This window comes from Protobothrops mucrosquamatus, unplaced genomic scaffold (assembly GCF_001527695.2).
Source record: "Protobothrops mucrosquamatus isolate PMUCROS unplaced genomic scaffold, P.Mucros_1.0 scaffold1122, whole genome shotgun sequence".
In the NCBI taxonomy this organism is placed as follows: Eukaryota; Metazoa; Chordata; class Lepidosauria; order Squamata; family Viperidae; genus Protobothrops; species Protobothrops mucrosquamatus.
Window position 1 is genome coordinate 119,392 of NW_015387340.1, and position 11,889 is coordinate 131,280.

At 43.2% G+C, this 11,889-nt stretch overlaps 1 protein-coding gene across 1 annotated transcript in view; it reads left to right on the top strand.

The window, feature by feature from the left end:
- FIBCD1 (fibrinogen C domain containing 1) overlaps window positions 1–11,889 on the top strand; it is a 75,509-nt gene that overhangs the window by 53,333 nt on the left and 10,287 nt on the right. The window contains exons 2-4 of the mRNA XM_015820336.1: window positions 2,195–2,671; window positions 5,303–5,462; window positions 5,909–6,045. Coding sequence (XP_015675822.1) covers window positions 2,195–2,671; window positions 5,303–5,462; window positions 5,909–6,045 — 774 coding nt within the window. The remainder of the gene's footprint in view (window positions 1–2,194; window positions 2,672–5,302; window positions 5,463–5,908; window positions 6,046–11,889) is intronic.

Genomic DNA, 11,889 nt, shown 5'->3' on the forward strand with positions numbered 1-11,889 from the left:
AGGACAGAGGAGAGAGAGAGAGAGAGAGAAAGAGAGAGATGAGAGAGAGAGAGAGAGAGAGAGAGAGAGAGAGAGAGAGAGAGGGAGAGGGAGAGGGAGAGGGAGAGAGAGAGAGGGAGAGGGAGAGGGAGAGAGCAATCGCTAACAAGTAACCAAAATAAGAATTAGAAAATAATTAATTGGGGATAATCCAGACATAACTCAATCGAGATCTTTTAATCTACCGAAGGACATATCTCCAAAGACACACCCCAAATATAGACCTAGTTTTTTCCCATTTGCTCAGTGTGAATGACAAATGGACATTCAAACACAAATCAAACATTGTTGCCTCTATCAGTCACTTCTGTCCATTCTCCTAACCCTCTGGCTTTAATCACTATGCCTGAACTTAAAAAAAAAAAAAAGATCTTATTTTCCAATGGAAAGGATTAAGGTCTGACTATGAGAATGCAGCTGGAACAAAAACAGTTTTGTTGACAAGCAAAGTCAATGGGGATTCACTTACCAACCGTGTTGCTAACTTAACAAGTGCAGTGATTCACTTAACAACTATGGCAAGAAAGGTCGTAAAATGGGGCAAAAACAAATGTCTCACTTAGTAACATAAATTCAGGGTTCAATTGCGACTGAAAACCGAGAACTGCCTGTATATCCGCAAACTGTGCAATCTGACCATTTTTGATATTGTAAATATCATTTATGGGAAACAGCCAAGGGAATTATGTTCAGTGGTTGGAAAAGTACTATGATCCCAGAAATCAAAGAATAGACCCACCAAATATGTCATTTACCCATTTTTTTGAAAAGGCAATTTCTTTTCCTACTAATAAAAAAATATATGACACCGTCGTTTCCCTTGGGCACAGATTTCATAATATTTTTCAAGAGTAAATAAACTTTGATGTACAGTTTGATACGTTGTTATTACACGATGAAATGAATGTAGGCATAATTGGGTGGTTTATGTTAATTAGGTTCGTTTTTAAGGGGTTTTTTTCCCTGTACATTTGTTGGATGGACAGTTTTTTCTATTTTTGGTACTGCAATTTCATAATATGTTAGTTAATTTGTGGGGATATTATTTATTTATTTTTATCCCATTGTTTTCTTCTACACTTCTGTTTTCTGGATTGTTTTTTTTTTTATAAAAAAAATAGACTCATTTTTAGACATTGGGAGTTGGATGGCACATACATTTGATTAATCATCATCTCCTAACACACTGCTTTCCTGTGTTGGCTTGCAGATATATTGGGCTCTGAACCATCTTAATAACTTTGCATTTGAAAGCTAACCAGGGTCTGCCTCTTTAATACCTGGCTGGCAGATCTCCACAAAATGTTACGGCATTAAACTGGAGTAGGATTTAATACAAAAAAAAAACCTAGAAAGAGGTGATAAGTAGATAGATAAAGAAAGAGAGAAAGAGATACAGAGAGAGATGGATGGCCAGACAGACAGATGATAGAAGACATGGATAAACTGATAGAAGGGATGGATGGATGGATAAAAGACATGGAGGGAGAGAGGGAAATAGGAAAATAGGGAGGGAGGGATAGATGATAGTAGTAATGGATATAAACTTATCAAGGAGAGAAGCAACCGAGAACTAAGGAAAAATTTACTGATAGTTAGAACAATTAACCAGTGGAACGACTTGTCTCTAGAAGTTGGGGGTACTCCATTCAAGAAGAGACTGGACAACCATTTGTCTGCAATGGTATAGGGGCTCCTGCTTGAGCAGTGGGTTATATTAGAGTACTTCCAAGATGGCTTGGTGACTTTGGCCAATCACCAAGAGGTGGTGAGTTCTAGTCATGCCTTACGGCCATCTCGGTAACTTTGGGCCAGTCACCCCTCCCCCTCAGTCTTGGGGACCATGAATGGAGCCAGAGTCAACCATGTGTTGCTGCTGCCGTGGTATGGGATGGAATTTTAGGGGGTCTCACGTGGATTTTTTATTACTTGTAATCCACTGGAAATCACCTGTTAAGAGTTTTATAACGAACCATATAAATTTGTTTAATGGATAAACACAGGGATACAGTCCAGTTCTGTTGAGCTTTTTGAGGTCATGCAAGATTGAACCTAGAACCTAGAACCACAGGGCTGGATGGACTGGGTTGGGTTTCTCCATGCGACATCATGGTGGGCTTCCGAAATGACCTCTCCACCTTCTGTCTGATCCTAGAGGGTGAACTGTAGCTACATCCTCTGCACCATCCTCCTCTCTGTGGTGATTCTCTTAGCCGTCACCGTCACCGCCGCCATCCTCTTCATGAACCACTACCACACCCCGGTCACCGAATCCCCGCCCATCATCACCACCAATCCGGACGACGCCAACGCTTTGGTCACCATTGAGAAAGCCGACACTTCCCGCATCAACATCTTCATTGACCCGAACTGTCCGAGCCAAGCCAACAGCTTCGTCCGCTTGGAGAGCCTGCAAACGTCCCTCCTGCGAGTCGTGACGGACCACGAGGCCGAGACCAAGTCCTCCGCGGGGCAGGACCGGGCCTTGCTGGTGGGCCTCTCGGACGAGGTCTCCAAGCTGCTCTCTCACACCACCCAGCTCCGGACGGACTGTGAGAATTTGAAGAAGGGCCACGGCGCCCTCGGGCAGGAGCTGAGCGCCCTCCAGAACGAGCAAGGGCGCCTCATACAGGTGAGTCCAAGACGCGACATGCTCAGAGGTGAGACTTGCTTGAAGGGCTGGAACCAAGAACAGCCGCTTCAAACCATCTTTAAACAATCTTGGTCAGAGCCCTGGATATTTGGAAGAGGTTCCCATTTTATGGCAATTTTTCCAGACAAGATTAAAGACCCGACGCAATTTAAAGTGCTAATTAATCTTTCGCCAAGCCGTGTGCTTTTCGAGGGCAATATTCAATTCTGAATTGCAGATTTATTTATTTTTTTGAAATGAAATGCAAAGTGCCTGCTTTAGCTTCTTGCCATTGTAAGCTGGCCTTTTCGAGAGCACAACTGCGGTGTGTACATAATGGGGTGTGTTTCCTTTTTTTTTAATTTTGTGAAGCCGTTTGCATATCTGGCCGAGGCTGACTCTCAGGTGGCCTTGCATGCAAATCTGAAAAGCTACATCAACCGGTTATTACAGAATTCCAGAATCTTACCTCACTCGGTCTTCTTTTCACTGGAAATTGGGTAATTTTTGAAAACAGCAGGCACAAGACCCAACAGGGCAGCTGAGATTGTTCCTTTTTTTGATATATAACCAAGCTTTCTTTACCACAACAATTTCTTTGCTCCTTAACTGTGTTGCAGCGGGTTTTTTTAGAAGCAGGATGCGAAGTCTAGGAGAGAAAGATAAAAGAAGCACGGCCTCAACAGCTTTTCAAAAATGCAAAATTGTGGCTGGGGAAATTGGGTGGGGGACGTCTTCCAATTTCTCTCAGAAGCGGGATAAGTTCTCCAACTGATTTTTCAAGAATGGAAAACGGAGTTAGGTTGTTGTGGATAGGATGCTCACATCCGTGGAATTTTTATAGCTACGTGGAAATCACTTGCTGTTACCTTCTCTGATGTTTCTTCGAATGAGGGTTTCCCAGTGGTCTCCTTTCCAATTGATAAGCAGGCTGGATCCTGCTTAGCTCTGAGCCTCACAACAGGAAGCAAATGGCTTATTTTGTGGCTAAGAAAATTCCGCAGACAGAAATCTTCTAAGCCACCAAAAATTGAAATGGAAGGAGATGGATATAAAACTTTTTTTTCCCCCACATCAGGTAGTCTTTGATTTATGACCAGGTATTTAATGACAAAAAAAATGGGGCAAAATGGGGAAAAACTCATTTAACAATTGCCTCGCTTAGCAACAGAAATTGTGGGCTCAGCTGTGGTTGTAAGTCATGGGGAAACAACTAAACTAAACTAAACTAAACTAAAACTAAAACTAAAACTAAAACTAAAACTAAAACTAAAACTAAACCCCAAAAGGAAATGAAAACCACAGTAAAATTGTGCCACGTGAAGTTTGAGGACTCTGTGATTCGCAAAAATTTGGGAAGTTTTCTCTGAGACCTAGCGTGACAGAAGGGGAAATAATTAACTGCGAGATTGGAAAGTCATTGTGGGCCCTGTATTGGTTTTTAATTAAATATAACTGTCCATAAAACAAAAATTAATATAGATTTTTGTCAGGGTTCCACATGCTCCTTTATAGATGAACCTCTTCTTTCCCTCCCAAGCCATTTTTGACAGCTGAGGGGGGGGGGGGAAAGGGGGTTATAAGCCCTGATCTCAAAGAACAGGAGACAGGATAAATTAAATGCTGGCTTGTATTTTTAATCCACATTAATTATTATTTAACAGTCGCCCTCTATGCTTTGTCCATTCCACTCCTTCTCTGGGGAGATTCAGTATACTTATTTTTGCCCCATTTTTTAAATGTCTGTGGAAATTCCCTGTCATCCAGGTCAGGGTTGTCCCAAAGGGGCAACTGGACTTTTTTGCTTTTTCTTGGTCACTAAATGAACTGTTGAAAGTTGAGCAGTTCCTGTACTTCATAACAGCCAACATTCTTCAGATTTTACCTGTTTCTGGGACATCTAGAACTTAAATCTGAGACTCCTTTTTTTGGCACAAACATAAGCCCATGCTTGGACTTAAATGTTACAGCAATCTCGAATATTCAACCATAGATTTCACTTGCGTTGCTCAAATACATTTGGGGAAAATTTCAAAAGACAAAGAAAACAATATTTTTTCCCCACTAATTTGCAAATTTGAACGTTTCGTGTTTGTTTAGAGTTTTGCTTTGTGCATTGATGTCGATTTTCAATCAAATCTTAGAAGGCTGAAATGTTCCCCAGAAACTTTCTGACTGCTGCTCTTTTAAAGCCGTTTATGCTTCTGAGCAGAAATCAAAATAATTTATCTTTTGCAAAAAAGAGACCATAGTCAGTGGCAGGGCTCATATACTACTGGCAAGCATGATTCACCAAAATTGTGATAAATATCTGCCTGCTGTATTTGACAAGGCAAGAGCATCTTTGCTTCCTAGCCGGCAGGGGTCTGGAATCAGAAATATTGCTTACACCGGCTGGTGAACTATAAAAACCACCCGCCTTCAAAATCAAAAGTTTAATCCAAAGGTCAGATCAATACATTGACCGAATTAAGACATTGATGGAAACGACCCCTAGTTTTTCAATTGTGGGGTGCAGCCTGTAGAAGAAACTAGCCATTTTCTGAGTGAAGGGGTCACGTTTGAGCTTTCAAACAAACTGGGAGGGGGAATCATTATTTATTATATTTGGATTTATGCTTCTTTACGCAGCTGCTTTCCGAAAGCCAGACGCACATCGCGCGGTTGGTGAGCTCCGTCAGCGACATTCTGGACACGCTACAAAAGGAGCGGAGCCTCGCCCGGCCACGGATGAAGGCGGACCTCCAGCGGATCCCGTCTCGGGGCCCACGGCCCAAAGGATGTCCGAACGGTGGGTCATCTCCCCCCCTTCTCCTTCTTGAGCCAGCAGTACAGGGGGTCCTCGAGTTATGGGCCACAGCTGAGCCCAACATCTCCATCGGTAACCAGACTGTTGCTCAGAAACAAAATCAAAAACCTTCCACCTTCCTGTAGGAGGTCCACGGTTAGCCAGGAGGACCGAAATACGTGTTTTTGTGGTTTGGCAAAGCTGAGGGAGAAATCTCTTTCCCTGTCCTCCATCAAGTCTGAGGTCTCAACCCAGGGCTCCATTTGACCCACCAAGGGAGCCTTCAAAGTTCATCCAGGGTCTGGAAACCAGGAGAAGAAAAGGCAATTTAGCCATAAACAATTAGAACTCAGTGAAGCTCTAATTAGGCTATTAATTAACCTTCCTGCCTGCTTCGTTTCCCCCATGCTTCTGACCAAATTATCCTTTTATTCCATATCTTGCTACAGGCTCGAGGCCTCGGGATTGCTTTGACGTCTATGCCGGTGGACAACAAGGGGACGGGGTCTTCTCCATCTTCCCCACTCACTACCCGGAGGGGTTCCAGGTTTACTGTGACATGACCACAGATGGTGGAGGATGGACGGTAAGGGGGGGTCTCTTCTCCCCCTGAGCTGAAGCCCCTTGACCTTCCCTCAAGGTGGAAACCAAACGGGGGACAAGCAATGGAGGAGAAAGCTGGGTGGGACCTCAGAAGTTAATCAGGCAGGTGGGGGGTCTTTTTTGAGGGAGGGGCAAGGAAATTTGGTCTTTGTGTTGTCTTGGACAGCAAGCAAAGGGAGGGGTGGGTTGCAATGAGCTGGGAGGCAGAATTTGAAGATGTAAAGGATTTTAAATATGGGCTTTTTTCCCCTACGAACCTATTGCTCTTTGATTCTTCAGGGGTGGACAAAAGCCAAGTTCATGAGAACTTTCTTTCTTTCCCTCCTCTAACTTCCTTCCTCCTTTCCCATTTTCTTTCTTTCTTCTCCTTTTTTTGGGGTTTTCCCTTCCTCCATCCCACCCTCTCTCTCTCTCTCTCTCTCTCTCTCTCTCCTTCTTTTCTCCATTCATTTCTTTCTTTCTCTTTCTTTCTTTTTTCTTCTGCTTTCCTCCCTTCCTTTTCTCTCTTTTTCTCTTTCTTTTTCTGTCTTCTTCCATCTCATTTCCTTCCCTCCCTCCCTTCCCCCTTCCTTCCCTCCCACTCTTTTTTCTCCTTCCTTCCTTCCTTCTTTCCTTCCTCCCTCCCTCCCTTCGCTTCCCTTCCTACTGGCAGACATCCAACCTTCTGGCACACTTGGGAGAATTAAATCTCCTTTTTTACCCTCCCCCCAAAGTCCATCATAACGTTAAAATAGAAATGGTAATTGCTACCATGACCACATTTGATTATATTGGGGGAGGGGGGGAGTTCCTAAAAAAAACCCAAAAAAAACACCCAAGCATAAAGCGAAATTCCATTGGCTTCATCATGCGGGTGTAAAATAAACTAATTTCCGGAGAACAGCAGATGGGAAATAAATCTATACAAGTGTAAATGTGAAAGATTGCAATAATGTCAACTTTATTATTAATAGATGTGGCTGCATGGGCCATTTGCAGTATAGAAAAGTAGTTGCTTGAGATGCCAGTAGAGTTAGACGCTCTGTGGGTGCAGTTGAATTGATACACTACAATCAACATAATGAGCCTGGGTTTGTTTTAGCTTAGAACGTTAAGTGCTTTATAAAGAACAGTTTAAAATGCCCTGTTTTGCAAACTTGGCGACTTTAAGATCTGCGGACTTCAACTCCCAGAATTCCCATGCTGGCTGAGGAATTCTGGGAACTGGTCCTCACATTGTAAAGTCGCCAAGTTTGATAAAAACCGGTTCAAATGCTATCTCACCCCCAGAGTTTGCTGCTAACCTCAGTTTGTCTCCCTCGTTGAACTCACTTTGAACGGGACAAATATGTGCATTAAATCGTGGCTTTCTTCAACTCCCTGCTTACATACACATTACTAAATTTTAAAACCAGGCATCAACTGGGATGCAAGGATTTGAAGTTCAGAGAAATAGCCTCTTTCTGCCAAACGCAATTATCTTTTTGGAGGATGCTCCAAACTCAGCAATTCAAACTTCTTCATAGAGCAATAAATTCCAGTGTTTGGGTGTATGCAGGGAGTCCTCGAATTACAGCAGTTCATTTAGTGACCTTCGAAGTGACAATGGCACTGAAAAAGGGACATAGGACAGTTTTTCAGACTTACAACCTCATGGCCACGTGGCCAAAATCCAGACACTTAGCGGCTGACTCCTATTTATGACGGTCGCAGTGTCCCTTTTGGCGACCTTCTGACAAGCAAAGTCAATGGGGAAGCCAGATTGATGTGTTGTTAACCAACCACCATCCTTATTAAGTTAGCATCCAACTCTTCTTAAACATCTATTTTATTTTAAATGGCAAGACTGAGCCTTCCAAAGCATGTTCATTAATACATAAATAAATAAATCTGCAGGCTGATATATGGAGGTGGCTGTGCCGTCTAACGGGTCTTGATTTATAACTGGGCAGAGATAAACAGAAGCAGAGGCTGCGGAGGGAAGATAATCTGCCTAAATTAAAAGCCGGACTTTGCTGAAGAGGACTTACTTTGAAATGGTCGTGGCAGAAAGTAAAAAGGGGCCCTCGCCGAGCAGCGCGATTGCAACGAAGAAGACAAATCTTCCATTGCCCTCCGAGACTCTTGCGGTGCTTAAAGCGCAGCTGAGGGAAAAAAGAAAAACAAAATCAAAATCCGTTTCTTATGCCCTGTTGGACTGTCTGGATTTAAGACTGGATGAAGGGGTGGGAAGTTAATTGATGTCTCTTTGGTTACATCCAATCCATCAACCTTTTGACTTGCTGGATTCTCAGCCAGCTTGATGTCCCTATTTTATTTTTTCCTGGAAAGAAATCTCATCCTAATGTTGTTGTTGGGAATTTGAGGATCATAGAAACCAGCTTTTCTTCCTTCCTTCCTTCCTTCCTTCCTTCCTTCCTTCCTTCCTTCCTTCCTTCCTTCCTTCCTTCCTTCTTTCCTTTCTTCCTTCCTTCCTTCCTTCCTTCTTTCCTTCCTTCCTTCCTTCCTTCTTTCCTTCCTTCCTTCCTTCCTTCTTTCCTTCCTTCCTTCCTTCCTTCTTTCCTTCCTTCCTTCCTTCCTTCTTTCCTTCCTTCCTTCCTTCCTTCCTTCCTTCCTTCCTTTCTCATTGTGCTTTTCAAAGGGAAGCTGAAATGTTAGGAGCAGTTAAGGCTATTTTTGGCAAATAATCTTGCCTAAATCTGCCTAAATCTGGGAGTTAACGGACTGTTGTAAGTCGAGGACTACCTGTACTTATTCTTTGGGGGTCCCCCGTGAATTTTCCACCTGTTTCTTTAAATAAATCCGCTTAAAGAAAGAAAGAAAGAAGTCACAAATGTTTATAGGTGTAAATTACTGGCTTTCCAGTTCTTTCACCTCCATTTTTTTTAAAACAAAAAAGTGTCACCAGAAGGTAGTTTAAAACACACCTGCCTGCCTCTAGATACCTTCCTGTGTCACTTCGTTAAAATTCCCCCCTTTCCCCTCCCCCCCCAAAATTACACTTAAATGAAAATTGGGTTGTGCGAAGGGAGGAATTGATTTTAAAAACTCATGACCTTTTTCCTCGGCAACATCCCAGCCCCGTCCTAATTTGTTAATTAATCTTTTCTGACAAGTTTGTGGTTCGCAGGAACGAGGCCTTTGTGCGGCTTTTGGAAAAGGGAAAAGTTTTCTGAGCTGCCACCCAACCCTTGGGAACAGCTCGGTATTATAAAGAAAGCTGGAATAAATTAAGTGATGGATGTATCGATAATTTATGCATGCAACCGAACAAATCTTGCCGTTTTTCCTACTGGCTCTCATTTCGACTTGACTTGGAAAGTTTCTTTCAAGGAGGGAGAGAGCTTCGCTTAAAATTGTTCTAGTTTTTGAAGTTCTTCAGACATTGGTGTTGTCTGAATTGGGGAATAATCAGAAACACAGAACTGAGGAGGGGTCCTTGGTGATCTCTGAGCTTACTTGTTTTCTTGCCGACATTTCATTACCCAAACTAGGTAACGTCATCAATGCTGGTGATGATGTTACCTAGTTTGGGTAATGAAACATCTGCAAGAAAAGCACCAAGCTCAGAAAGCACCAAGGACCCCTCATTTCAACCCTGAGCTACAAATATTCTCCCACGGAACATAGAACAATAGAGTTGGAAGGGACCTTGGAGGTCTTCTAGACAAGTGTTTCTCAACCTTGACAATTTTAAGGCATGTGGACTTCAACTCCCAGAATTCCACAGCCAGCATTGCTGGCTGTGGAATTCTGGGAGTTGAAGTCCACATGCCTTAAAATTGTCAAGGTTGAGAAACACTGTTCTAGACCAACCTTCTGTTTGAGGATTCCAGACAAATGCCTACCCAATCTCTTCTTGAGAACCTCCGTCGATGGAGCATCCACAACTTCTGGAGGCAAGTTTAATTGTTGTGCCTGGAAATTTCTCCCTATTTCTAGGTGGGATCTCTTTTTGATAAGCTTCCATCTGTTCCGTCTATCATCTCCCTCCATCTCTCCATCTCTCCATCCATCTTCCAGCTGTACTTCTTGACCTGCCTGTCAAGCACGGTGGAAATCAGGACAGTTCAAATGAGTATAAGGACTTATTGCAAGCTCTCTAGAAGAATCTGACCAACTAGCAGTCAAGGGAAATGAGCAGGAGATAAGAAGGCATTCGAAGTGGGCTGAAGTTAGATCTCTTGCGGGTGTGTCGGGACCCGTGACTTATGATGTGTTTGATCCCTCCTTCGGGCTCAGCCTGGTCATCTCCTACACTGCCCTCAGGTGCTTTAGAGAATAGGTTGACCCCCTTCTTGTTTGTGGCAGTCCCTCAAATATTGGAAGACTGTTACTATGTCACCCCTAGTCCTTCTCTTCATTAGATTAGACATACTCCTCATCAATCGCCAAGGGAGATTCCGTGTGACTTTATTATTTTTTTCCTTTCTTGGTGGGGAACTTGTACACAAAAAGGACCTTTCCCCCCCCCCCCGGCTCTGTTCTAGCCCCTTCTTCAGCTCTTGATTGCAACTATTGGTCAAGAACACAAACCCCACCAGGACAATTTATCTGAAGACCGAATCTTAGCTTGTTAGTCAAAAGCAGACGGGGAAGTATGGAACCTCGTTCATTTCATTTCCCCTGCAGCCGTGGTTACTTTTTTTTTTCAATCAACACGTTAGCTACGTGGTGCAGCCACCAAAGCCTCTGGGTGCAGATTCGCAGCAGATTGTCAAATTAAATCGTTTACACCCTTTGCTTGACATTTCCCTGCAAATTGGCCAATGAGAAGGGTTGCAGAAAATCAATTCGGCCATTCGGTTTGTGGATGATTCAAGTATCATGCAGAGCCACGGAAAAAGGGTGATAGAGCAAGCCAGGTTAAATGGGGCCAAGCAAGACTCAGGAAGGGATTACGACAAAAAAAACAATTAATATATGCAAAACATTGAGGCGTGATAAGGAACTCTAGCAGAATAATCTTGTTCCTGATGTCAGCCTTTCCAGGTAGAACTGGAAACAGGTGGACAGGAAACATGACAGACATGCTAATTCTGCTTTATTGTAAAGCTACGTTAATAGAATTTTACAGGTCTGAAAGTGCCTATCTCCTGCTCTTCCATTTACCAGCCTGAGAAATTCGGGTGGGGTCTTTTCGAATCTCTTTCTCCACCCATAATGGAGCCGAGGGCTATGCGGTCTCTTATCTGTTCCCTAAGCAGCATTTCCTTCCCCAGTCTCTCAAAGTCTTCCTCGCATGCATTACACATGCTTCCTGAATAGAACATAGAATCATAGGCCTGGAAGGGACCTTGGAGGTCTTCTAGTCCAACCCCCTGCACGAGGCAGGAGACCTTGTACCATGCTGGTCAAATGGTTGTCCAGTCTTTTCTTGACAACCTCCAGGGATGGAGCACCCACAACTTCTGGAGGGACTTAACTTCTGATTAATTGTTGTTGTTGTCAGGACATTTCTCCTTAGTTTTAGGTTGGACCTCTCTTTGATAATCTTCCACCCGTTACTTCTTGTCTTGCCCTCTGGTGCTTTGGAGAATAAGTCAATCCCTTCTTCTCTGTGACAACTCCTCAAGTACTGGAAGACAGTCACCATGTCACCCCTAGTCCTTCTCTTTGTTACACTAGACATAGCTAGTTCCCTCAACCGTTTGTGGTATGGTTTAGCCTCCAGTCCCCTTATTATCTTCATTGCTCTTCTCTGCACACTTTTTAGGTCTAACTTGCAAAATTCTTTTAAAGACACCAGTTTTCTCCTCCTCCTCCTCTTCTTCTTCTTCTTCTTCTTCTTCTTCTTCTTCTTCTTCTTCTTCTTCTTCTTCTTCTTCTTCTTCTTCTTCTTCTTCTT